This window comes from Pristis pectinata, chromosome 14 (assembly GCF_009764475.1).
Source record: "Pristis pectinata isolate sPriPec2 chromosome 14, sPriPec2.1.pri, whole genome shotgun sequence".
Taxonomy (NCBI): domain Eukaryota; kingdom Metazoa; phylum Chordata; class Chondrichthyes; order Rhinopristiformes; family Pristidae; genus Pristis; species Pristis pectinata.
Window position 1 is genome coordinate 14,241,957 of NC_067418.1, and position 12,167 is coordinate 14,254,123.

The 12,167-nt window shown below is 41.3% G+C and overlaps 2 protein-coding genes across 5 annotated transcripts in view; both read left to right on the top strand.

Moving 5' to 3' along the window:
• Positions 1-2,888, top strand: part of slc6a5 (solute carrier family 6 member 5) — a 52,802-nt gene extending 49,914 nt beyond the window's left edge. Inside the window, exons 14-15 of the mRNA XM_052028821.1 lie at positions 723-890; positions 994-2,888. Of these exons, the coding sequence (XP_051884781.1) occupies positions 723-890; positions 994-1,149 (324 nt within the window). The 3' untranslated portion in view covers positions 1,150-2,888. The remainder of the gene's footprint in view (positions 1-722; positions 891-993) is intronic.
• A 559-nt stretch (positions 2,889-3,447) lies between these two features.
• LOC127577901 (protein kinase C-binding protein NELL1-like) overlaps positions 3,448-12,167 on the top strand; it is a 626,741-nt gene continuing 618,021 nt past the window's right edge. For 3 of the 4 annotated variants that reach the window (XM_052029546.1, XM_052029549.1, XM_052029547.1), the window contains exons 1-3: positions 3,448-3,584; positions 4,808-4,936; positions 7,131-7,281. In XM_052029546.1, the coding sequence (XP_051885506.1) occupies positions 3,527-3,584; positions 4,808-4,936; positions 7,131-7,281 (338 nt within the window). In that variant the 5' untranslated portion in view covers positions 3,448-3,526. The remainder of the gene's footprint in view (positions 3,585-4,807; positions 4,937-7,130; positions 7,282-12,167) is intronic. The other variant, XM_052029548.1, reaches the window with a different exon arrangement.

Here is a 12,167-nt window from a genome sequence, read left to right on the forward strand (position 1 = left end):
CACTCTAGAGCTGAGATATGCTCCTGACCGACATGCCAGTGTGGTGCTGGGGGAGTGCTGCACTGTCAGAGGTGGATTCTTTATCAGATGAGGTACAAAACTGAGGCCACATCTACCCTGTCAAGTGGAACTAACAAATACCATGACATGATACAAAGTAGAGCACATTGCAAAAAAAATTATAGGCCTATTGATTGCAATGCTCTTTGTGGGATCTTGTTCCATGAAAAGTGAGTACTGTATTTATAAATAACCACAGTTCACAAGTATTTCATTGGCCATTAAGAGCTTTGGGAAAACCTGAAGCTTTAAACAGTATTATCTTCAATAAAAAAATATTTATTGGTGCCAACCGAGCAGGCGATGAGCAAGTGCATGAAATATGCTATTGGTTCCACTCGAGAACCATAAACAGGCATTTCATACTTGCTTGTTACACTCTTATGGCTACACAGTTTAAGAAATGTTCTTAAATCTATGAACATTGATTTATTGTTCTGGTATAATTGATGTTGTTTTGAGTGGCATGATGGAGCAGAGCAAACACATTCTTTGTGAGATAAGGGAATATTGAGAGAAAAAAATGTTTAGTGTCTCTCAGGAAACTTTTAGAATGAAAAGGGTTGTTTTATGTTTATGACTAGCACCAATTGTTACAATAACCTGTATGCTTTGGGTGGCTGATGTTACAACATTTTTACAAATTTTATTTCATTTTCCAGTTCATCCTCTGCTTCAGCTTTTATCAATGGGAACCCATGACATATGAAAACTACAAATACCCGGCCTGGTCGATGGTGATGGGATGGTTAATGTTGGCTTCTTCTGTCATATGGATACCCATCATGTTCGTGATTAAGATGCACTTGGCCCCTGGTAGCTTTATAGAGGTATATTGATTGGACCCGCACATTGAATTGCAATTATATTTATTATAATGATCATTATGTGAAGGCTCTATTTTCGTCCTGAATATGTGGTTTGTATTTTCAGAGACTCAAGCTGGTGTGCAGTCCTCAACCCGACTGGGGGCCCTTTTTAACTCAGCACCGTGGAGAGCGCTACAAGAATATGATAGACCCTCTGGGGACCTCTTCTCTCGGACTCAAGCTGCCCCCGAAAGACATGGAATTAGGATCTCAGTTCTAGTATTACCGATCTCTCCGCGTAAATATATCAGCTTAGCATATTTTCATGTTGCTACCCTTTTTTTTAAACGCATTTAAATGTCCCTTTCCCCCGCAACTCAAGAATATTTAAAATCTGGTCATTGTCTTGTTTTCCAATTCCCATCTTCCCCCATACTGTCAATCCATTTTGTCCGGGTTTGAGCCTTCTTCCCCACCTCCCCCCTCCTTTTGTCTCTCTTGGCTAGTTCTCTTAATGCTTCCATCTCCTCCCCTCTTCCCCGTGTGATATTGCTCTAATCCGGAGTTTACCGGCGATGCCTGCACCTTTCATTCACACTGACACGCGCTTCCTCTTCCAAAACTGTGTCCTGTGATTTGTGCCTATCTGTAGTCTCAACGTCCTAGTTACCCTTTTACTTGATCTGCAGCTGAAAAATAAAAGTAATTGTGCAATTCTATTTATATCCCCAATACTCGACGGGTGTAAAAGTTATGCATTGTACAGTCTTGCTGTTCTAATCCTTTTTCAACTGATGTTGGGTTTAAAACGAACGCCCTAGCCCCTGCCACACCAACACTAGGTTGGCCCCAATAATTGGCCAGACTGTACATTCTATGATGTAACCACTAGGTATTCATGCTTTTAACAGGTGAGCTGTGTTCATTAGTGCGTATTAGTGATGTTACGTCCTTTTAAATATCTTATGAAAACGTAGAGATGGTGAGCATAGCGTAGTTTAACAAAAGAAAACTTTCTAAAAAAAGTTTAGTCTTAAATTTACAGTAGTTGACTTTCGGGGATTTTTTTGGTCAATATTCCTGTCTGTCTGTGTGTTTTCGTGTTAAAAGGGTCTCAGGTAGTGTTTCTGTTAAGTTTTTGTTCCTCTTTAGATATAACTAATTCTCCTCATGTAAGTGATTTCATTAATTTCCATTGTAGTCTTGAAGCCCATCCAAGCCCATATATAAATATATATATATTTGTTTCCTCTGGTATTTCCCGTGGAAACGTTACTTATGATTAAACTAGCCACTGCATCTTGATATTTGCCTTTTATATACAGAGAGAGTCATTTGAGCACCTTAACGTTAATTGCAATGTTATTTTCCCCTCTCACTTTTACTGTCCTTCTATAAGCCATCGTAAGGCAGTGGGTACCAAAGACAGTTTGTTTCTGCGTTGGCTGAGCGAAAGATTGTCAAAAGCTGCCGAAGTACATTTTTATTAAGTCTACACGTTGTCTTTCAATACATCAGGTTGACCATTGGCCTTATTGATGGGTTCCAATATCAGATATACAAGGTGTATTTGATGAAACGTATAAAAATTAACCTGTACTTTTGCCATATATATAAGTCACTTGTATGTAATATACGGGGTGTCTTCAGGCACTTTAAGTAGACCTACCTCTGAGTAGGTTAATTCCTAATTACTTAACGTAATGCCATGTATATTTCTGTGCATTCTATATGAGGTACTGCTGCCTATGGATATAGATATGTGCCTCAGATCAAGTCATCACAGTCATAGAATGATCACGCACACATAAACACACATCTAAGTTAATGTGAGTGTCTCATCACCTATACTCGATGTTATCTTGCATATGTAATGTGCATGATTCATTTAAAAGATCACCATTCTTGAGGCCCTACCTCAGATTTTGTATTTATGTGTACAAATACGATTTAATGCATTATATATTTGCCTATATGATATTCAAAATAGAGATGATCCTATAATGTAACTCCAAGAAAGACGAAATAAATGTTAATGTTTTAAATGTCACATGTTGGCTAATCAATAGAGAAGCGGCGTGTTTGTTTATTCTCTGCCCAGAGCTGTGCTGTCAATCAAAGCACTCTCCGAGCCGTTTATCATACCGCAACTTGACATCTATTCACTGATGTATTTGGGGGTGAAGCTCAGTGGGAAGGGACAGGGGGAATCGTGGTCCCGGGACACGTCTGTTCACCCGAGCGAGCAGCCTTTCCTTCCTAGGTCTAATCCTGCCTCCGAGCTGCCAAGTTCTCGCTTGATCCATCGGAGGGGTGGCTGGCGTATGGCGAGGCAACGCTGCAAGGTGAAATGACAAATGTCCATTGTGTGTAGCGACACACCACCCCCGCGCGTTCGGGCACACTCTGAACGTTTCATGGACGCCCGCCAGGGTCTGCATCTGTTTTTTTTTTGCCAATGCCAGTGCGTGAGTCAAACTTGGACACCCCCCTATTTCTCCATCGAGGGTGGACTGGTCCTGGGAGAAACATCCAAGGCGAGCAGAACGCACAAGTCGCGGCAGTCTGAGCCCGATTGGCCAGTTTGTGCACGATATTGAGCAAAGTAGAGAGGGTCGCGTCGTGGCAGCAATTTATTGTTTAAACAAAAACACAACATGCTGCAAATGGATATAATTGCAGTGATTTTGGCTTTCATACTCTGCGCAAAATCAGGTAAGGTGATAGTTAATTTCCTGCACTGAATTGCTGGCTCCTGTACAGTTGCAACTGCTTGTTTAAGTTCCTGCTTTACAGGTGACTTCGGGAATAAGATGATGGGACACGTGCATTAATGCACAGCCTTTTGAGATTTTTTAGTGCATTCCTAAAAGAAGCTTGCAGTCATGGTTGCAGTGACTTTAAACCAAACGCGAATTCATTCCCTGCCGCCCTTAGCACAGTTAAATTGTTTCGCACGGGTCAGTTGGCTGCAGATTTAATGGTGCTCCACTCGGAGCGGGTTTGAAAACAAGCCTTAATAACAATTCGGCTGGAGACTTGTTATACATACGGCGCTCACGCTTTCATCTCCTCCTGGGACCCTTATTATCTCATCCTATTAATTTTAGCAAGGCGCTTTGAAAGAAAGCGGCGCCATGCGCATGTGCTTTTCTAACAGCTCTTCACCTCCCTGGTCATTGCTAAAATGTGAATTTCAGTCAGCTCATCCACGGTGCTGTTAAGTAAAATGAGAGTTCAGTAACTATCCTTGATGTCGAGATTCATCGGTGATTGGAGTGGGTCAGATTCACTCGTCTGAACATTTTGAAACCTGGGTCTAATGAAAAACTTTCTAAAATAAAATCAACTTAATGCGGCATTTCTGAATCCGCCCCAGAAAGGTTCAATGTTTTGTTTTACAAAGGCTGCAAGCACGCGGTTCATTCGTTCCCGGGCAACTCACTCTATGCTGCCTCCGTTCACAAGCCCATTTCGCTCAGTCTCCGTTTGCTCGCTGGGGAAACAATGCTCAGTTACTCCAGTCCCAATGTACAATCCCCGAGCGCTCACTGACAGGCGCCGCGTTGTTGCTATATGCAATTCAGCGTCACCGTTAACCGTTTGAGACCATATTTCCGCTCGGTTGGAGAGGTCAAGGTTCCCGGGTTTCTATTTGGGTAATTTAATGGGATGGTGCAACCGTGTTACGCATTAGTGCATTTGCACCGAATAAAGATTAAACTTCAGTCTCTTGAAAGCACCGACAATTCATTGATAAAAGCAACGAGCGATTCCAACTGACTCTGTTTACGTGAGATGCATCCTTGGCGTTTCTCTGTGAATGCACTCACGAACTAATACTTTAGGAACAACAGTAGTGGAAAATAAAGCCGTTATTATTTCAACTTTACTCTTGTGGTGTTAAACGTTCAGTTAAGACTGTTTTATCTCTATAGTCTTAGGGTTTGGAATGGACCCTGACTTGCAAATTGATGTCACTACAGAAATGGATCTTGATAATACAACGACGGGAGTTGCTCAGGTACCGGGATTATATAATAACAGCAAAGCATATTTGTTTCAAGGTAAATAGGACAAAGATATCAATCATTTTCCTTCACCTTCCAGCCTTATCACCACCATCCATACAACCAGGCTCTCTCTCTCTCACTCTTTCCTCAGTACAGTTGAACCTTTACTAGCCGCTAGCAGCGCAAGGTTAAGCAACAGAAATACATGGCAGAGGTGTTCCGACGCAAACATAGAAGTAGGGAAGTGGGTCCATTAGCTCCCAGCGCACGTCACTGGTCACGGATGAAACCTCTGTAATGAATACTATCAAATTCGTCATATTTTATTCATGACTTTTGTCATGTTACGCTGAAGCGAGCAAAAGGCAGAATCTTTTTTTAAAAAATCACCATCGTGCGATGGAGTGAAGGATTAGAGCGCGTGTGCGATTTAAAGAGTCTCTGGGAATAAGAAAGTTTCCGGGGTCGCTGAACCTTGGCTTTTCATTTTTTTTTGGCATGTGCTTATTAACAAACGGACTGATTAACTGGGAGCATTCTGCTTTGTCAATGGTAGGTGGGCACCCCCCTCTCTCTCTCCGTGCTTGTTATGTAGACTCTTCCCATTTACAGTCTGTCATTTCTTGGTGGGACGGCCCCGTACTGTGACATTTCACCTTGGCTCTAACACCCTGACCAAAAGTACCTGGCGCAGACATCACGTAGATTCTGCCCCCCTTTTCTTGGCAGACCGACCCGTTGGGCAGACACACCGGGCAGGTGCACCGCAAGGCTGATTTAATGTTTTACAGCTCAGCCGCAGTTCACATTGAGAGCAGAAGGAAACAACAGGTCGCTCATCTTATTTAATATTACGATCATCTGGAAAATTGTGTGGCTGTGAAATCATAGAGTTCCGACAAGCTTAACTCCCAAAATTTGAGATGGAGCCTCCCCTTCTGCTGGCATTTTGGAGGCTGTATCCCTTTACAATAATTGTCCTTAGCTGTAGCGTTTGAGCCCAGTTCTTTTACCTAATGACGTCAGTAGAATTTTAATGAAGTAGATTGGATTGATATTCTGAGAGGTAAATCTGAGCGGTGTTTAAACTCATGATTGGACACGACTGTTTTTTTTTAAAAAAGGGTGTAAATATTCCAAAATTGTTGGGCCCCCACTCCGTAAGGAGGGTCTAGATTTAAATGATATATGAATCATGAACGCAATGCTTTTTAATTGACTGAACTTCCCCAGGTCTGAAAACCAAAATAAAAAGAGACCAAAAAAAACTCAACTCTTAGCTAAATATTTTTAAACAGTGGGGTTAGATTAATACAGTAAGTCTGAAGACAAACAACAGGTCATCAGTAATCTAGAATGGAGTTATTATTAGCAGGTAGACATTAAATGTGACTGAACAGATGCCAAGGCCGTCGTTGGTTTGATCCCTTGCTTTTCACTCTGTGCTGATTTCATGTCAAAGTAAGTCATGCAAGCATGAGGGACTAGCAGAGAAAGCCTGCTTTTGACATTCCTGATGCCAGGTGCTGAATATCCAAAATATAATTGGTGATATTGCTGTAAAGGACACCTTTTCTCATTGAGATTTTGTTTGAAGTTTTTCCTTCTTCATTGGCTTGGATTAATGGCACGATAAAGAGTTAATAGGCCTGAGCTTCACTTGCACACCCTCCATCCTGTCACAGATGAGAGCTTGACATGCCATTTTTAAGTGTGAGAATGCAAGATGCATTAAACAGTTCAAACTAAATCGACTGCAAAGCTTGCCATGGGAATTCTTGATTTTCAAATTGAAATGATCCTTTCACCAAAATAGTATTCAATGTGGAACCATTAATGAATAGACTTTGACAAGACAGCAACACATGAAATGAGAGACTAAATTTCCTGACAGTGTTGGTGGAAGACATAAATAGTCGTTTTTGTGCGTATTCTGTGATGGCCCAAATTTAACTGTGAGAGCCAATTCATTGCTTCATTTCATTCTATGTACCTGTTTTATAGATTTTTGCAAAAGTCTTTGAACTGCTTTATTCGAAATTGAGGTTGTTGAGCTTTCACAAATGCAAAAGTATGAATGTACTGTTGTCTAACAAATAAACATGTTGATGCTTCCTAAGCTGAGATGGTAAAATAAACAAGGAGTGAACTTTACTTACTGGTGTCTGAAGAAATCAGCACTGGAGATGGTGTTGGAAGATTATGTCATATGGGTTCTGTTGTGACTGATTGTGCTTGCTTTCCTCAGATGTGGAGAGACAGATAGAGGCAGCTCCACACATGACCGAGAAAATGATTCAACTGCTTAGAAATAAAAGCGAGTTCACAGTTGTAGCAACGATCCAACAAAAGGTTTTAACTTCTGGGGTCATCTTGTCCATCCATGAGTCTGATCTCAGGTAGAGTATTGTACACTGCATTTGACAAATTCACAAATTTTAACTGTATAGTTATTATAAATTGTAGTGGCAAGCCTGCTATTAGTTAACTTGACATGAGTTTCAGAAGTCTAATACAATGCTTCAAATGGGGTTTTAATTTGGGCAGAAATAGGCTTTTGGAAATCAAAACACTGCAGATGTTGGAAATCTGAAATAAAAACAGAAAATGCTGGATAGACTCCATAGTTAGCATCTATGGAAAGAGTAACAGGGTTAATGTCTCAGGTTGAAGGTGTTCTGACCAAGTCTTTAACTTGAAACAGTAACTCTATTTCTCATTCCATAGATTCTTACTGCAGAGTGTTTCCAGCATTTTCTACTTTTATTTTAGGCTGTTGGAAACTTTGCCAAAAGAATTTTTAAGTGATTTTTTTTTTACTGAGATAAGATTTTTGATACATCACTACACCTCACTGGATTGATTTCATATCTTGTTTAACTGTGAACCTGATGCAAATATAGAATAATGGGGCACCTGTGGAAGGATTGCAAGGTGATAATCCATTGAAGATTGAAGATTTTGTCATTAACTGCATGAAGGTAACTCTTAATGAGACCTGATTGCTATTGAAGTTGTTCCAGTGAACTTGGTTTATAATTATTTGTGTAACCATAAACATCAAAGGGTGGCCTTACTCCATTTTCTGCTTGTACAGTTTCAATGGCTAGTCTGTCAGAAATGTTACTGGCAGGATATTGTTATCCATGAGCAGATTCTCCACACTTACTCAGCTGAAAAGTGTCTCCTTAACCATTAAAACATAGAAAAAGGTAAAAAAATAATGTACTCCAAAGCCCCTTACAGCCATGAAGTACATTCAAAGTATTACAAGATATGGACCCAAGAAGCTATTTTGTAAGGTGTGACAAAATCCATTAAAACCATTCTTACCATCAGAGCAGAGTTTTGACTGTTAAAATAATGGTGTGTTTATGGATACAGGATAAATATGGCTAAATTCTAGCTAAAGGAAAATAAAGATGAGGTAATGGACTTCTCCCACTTTATTACAATTATCTGTGTTCATAAAATAGACAAGCATTTCCTAGCTCAATTCTTCTTCCATCTAGCTAAAACCCTGCCAAGTTTTAACCCAAGGTGTCTGGTCACTCTGTCTTGTTCCTCCATTACCTGGGTACATGTCACTCCAGTATTACTTGTAAGTCAGAGCTGCTTTGTATTTCCAAAGGATCAAGCTTTGAAAGCTCAATGCCACAAATCATTTCTGACAGGATTGATCATTGTTCTATACAGATTTGTACTTTCCATGCATTTACATGGAGCTTATCATTATGAACACTGAATCTGAGGCAATTCTTGCTTTCAACAGGACTTTGTATGCAAGCTTGGTCTGGAAAGACATTCCCCAACTAACATAGTAAATAAGACATATGAAATGTGTTACTTATCAATTGTTGAGGTTGAAATTAGATACAACCAGAGAGTTAGAGCTGTGTTCACAGCGCCATGGATTGAAATTGTGTTACTGAAAGATAATTGATTTTGAGATAGGAATTTTGACCTCAGTTGCAATAGGATACTAATGGGATCAGATTAGCCACCTGTTTTACATCCTGCCCAGAAATGTATAGGGGATAAAACTGGGGAACAAGTCTATTCTGACATTTTTCTGTTGGGTACGTTAAGTTAGTGCATGCAATATCTCTATACTTCTACATTTTTCAGCTGGGAAATATTGCTGGGTTGCTTGTTCTTTTGGGAAATTTCAGTCCAAGAGTCATGTACTTAAACCTCCCTGATCAGCTATAGAGAGATCTTCAGCATCCTCACTTCCTCTCAGTGCCTGCTTTAGTCACAAAGGAGATGAAAATAAATTAGTTTTGGATTTAAAACAAAAAAAAAATCACAAAATCACTCTCATGAGCTACTGCATAAAATATCTGAGAAACCAGTCTCAATCATTATTCACTGCGAGTGAAGCAGAGAGACTGTATGTAGCACTCAGAAGAATGAAGATCATCTTAGGCCCAAGCACCCAAGGTGCACCTTGCTGTTAGCTAAGAGTGTTTATCAAGGATAGAGAGGTGGTACTGCTGGAAAGAGCACTTTGAAGTACTCCTCAACTGTGACTTTGTCCTGGACACGTGTCTAGAGGCATTTAGACAGGTGCATGAACAGGCAGGGAATGGAGGGATATAGACCATGTGCAGGCAGATGGCATTAGGCTGGAATGGCATCATGGTTGGCACAGGCAGTGTGGGCTGAAGGGCCTGTTTCTGTGTTGTATTGTTCCAAGTTCTATGTGTCCTCGAGTCCATCCCACAGCAATTTGTCTGGCCCAGCCTTGCCACCAACCCAGACCAGCAAGAAGTCAGAAAGGCCTTGACAACAGACAGTATCCCTGATGAAGTTCAAAGCTTGGTACAGAAACTTCAGTCAGAAATTCACAAGCTCGACTGCCACATCTGGGAAGAGGAGGATATACTGGGGACCATGAAGATCCAGTAATCATAGCGGCCTTCCAGAAAGGAGATGTCTGACTCTGACAATTGCAGAGAATTTTCCATGCTCTTTGCCACAGGGAAAGCAACTGTCAGGGTCCCCCTCAACTGCCTCCTTCCAGCGGTTGAATTGTAATGTGGATCCTAACCATCTTGAGGTAGTGGACGTGATCGATCTTGACGCAACAACTCTAGGAGAAATGCAGGGGCAGCACTAATCATTGTACATGACCTTTCTCAACCTCACAGAAGCCTTTGTCTTTGTCCATGAGCAGTGACTGTGAAGCACCCTTCCCAAATTTGTTGCCTGCAGTTATTGGTTAATAAAAAGATAAGAAATAGAAGCAGGAGTAGACCATATTGATTGTCTGGGGAGAGACAGTATGGCACAGAGGTTATTTCAGTATTGTTTTATCCTTGGGGTAGAGGTTTAAAAACAACTGTGAGAGCAATTTGATTTCTACACCACCTTATCATAGTAAAGCATGAAAACTGCTGCTTCTGAAAGAAAATTTGATTCTGCCAAATAAGAATGTATTAGGACAATTGGCCAAAAGCTTTGTCAAAAACGTGGGCTTTAAGGACGATCTTAGTTGAGGAAAGGGAGGTGGAAAGGGTAATGGAGGGAATTCAAGGCAAAGGTTTTCCTAGCGGAAGAATTAGTGATGGGGTGTTGGAAAAACAGATGCACAGAAAGTTCTCCAGGAGTCCAGAGATGCTGGAGGGTTACAGGGCTGGAGGAAGTTACAGAGTTAAGGAAGAGTTTAAAAACAAGGATGGAAGTTTTACAGTTGAGTTGTTTAGAGTTGGCAGTGTAGGTTATTGAGCTCAAGGGAGACGGCTGAATGGGAATCAAGCAAGAAGCAATCGTACTCTTTCTTGGCTGTAAGAATTCATTGTGAAATTTGTTTAGATTTAGACCTTGACTCAATTTTTGGGGAATCTCGTCTCTCAGGATGTATTTTTCATTGTTGGATTTGAAGGGTGACAGTTAGGACATGTGCAGAAACACGATGCAAAGGGCAGCTAGAGTCATGACAGTCATTGTATCTGCCTGCTCAATAGAGAGAAACAGAAATCCTTTTAAATAAAGCAGGAGAAGGCCTCTTACACATTCAGTGACATCGTAGCTGATTCATGATTGCAGATGCTGGAATCTGAAGCAATAAACAATCTGCTGGAGGAAGTCAGTGGGTCGAACTCCCCCCACATCTGTGAGGGGAAAGGTATTGTCATAAATGTTATAAATGACCTGGATGAGGAAGTGGAGGGATGGGTTAGTAAGTTTGCTGATGACACAAAGGTTGGAGGTGTTGTGGATAGTGTGGAGGGCTGTCAGAGGTTACAGTGGGACACAGATAGGATGCAAAACTGGGCTGAGAAGTGACAGTTGGAGTTCAACCCAGATACGTGTGAAGTGGTTCAGTTTGGTGGGTCAAATATGATGGCAGAATATAATATTAATGGTAAGACTCTTGGTAGTGTGGAGGATCAGAGAGATCTTGGAGTCCGAGTCCATAGGACGCTCAAAGCGGCTGCGCAGGTTGACTCTGTGGTTAAGAAGGCATATGGTGTATTGTCTTTCATCCATCGGGGAATTGAATTTAGGAGCCGGGAGGTATTGTTGCAGCTATATAGGACCATGGTCAGACCCCACTTGGAGTACTGTGCTCAGTTCTGGTCACCTCACTACAGGAAGGATGTGGAAGCCATAGAGAGGGTGCAGAGGAGATTTACAAGGATGTTGCCTGGACTGGGGAGCATGCCTTATGAAAACAGGTTGAGTGAACTCGGCCTTTTCTCCTTGGAGCGACGGAGGATGAGAGGTGACCTGATAGAGGTGTATAAGATGATGAGAGGCATTGATCGTGTGGATAGTCAGCAGCTTTTTCCCAGGGCTGAAATGGTTGCCACAAGAGGACACAGGTTTAAGGTGCTGGGGAGTAGGTACAGAGGAGATGTCAGGGGTAGGTTTTTCACTCAGAGAGCGGTGAGTGTGTGGAATGGGCTGCCGGCAATGGTGGTGGAGGCGGATACGATAGGGTCTTTTAAGAGACTTTTGGATAGATACATAGAGCTTAGAAAAATTTAGAGGGCTATGGGTAAGCCTAGTAACTTCTAAGGTAGGGACATGTTCGGCACAACTTTGTGGGCCGAAAGGCCTGTATGTGCTGTATGTTTTTTATGTTTTGGGTCAAAACCCTGCATCATACAGTTTATAGTTTTCTGATCCGTGGGCGAGATACCTATACCTACTTTCACTACATGTTCCTTTTGGTTAATCTTTTGTTACCTTTGGTTAACAATAATCTGGTAAACTAAGAGTTAACATTAACAATTGATACTGCTACTTGCAGAAGAAAGTTCTGAGGTTTTATGAT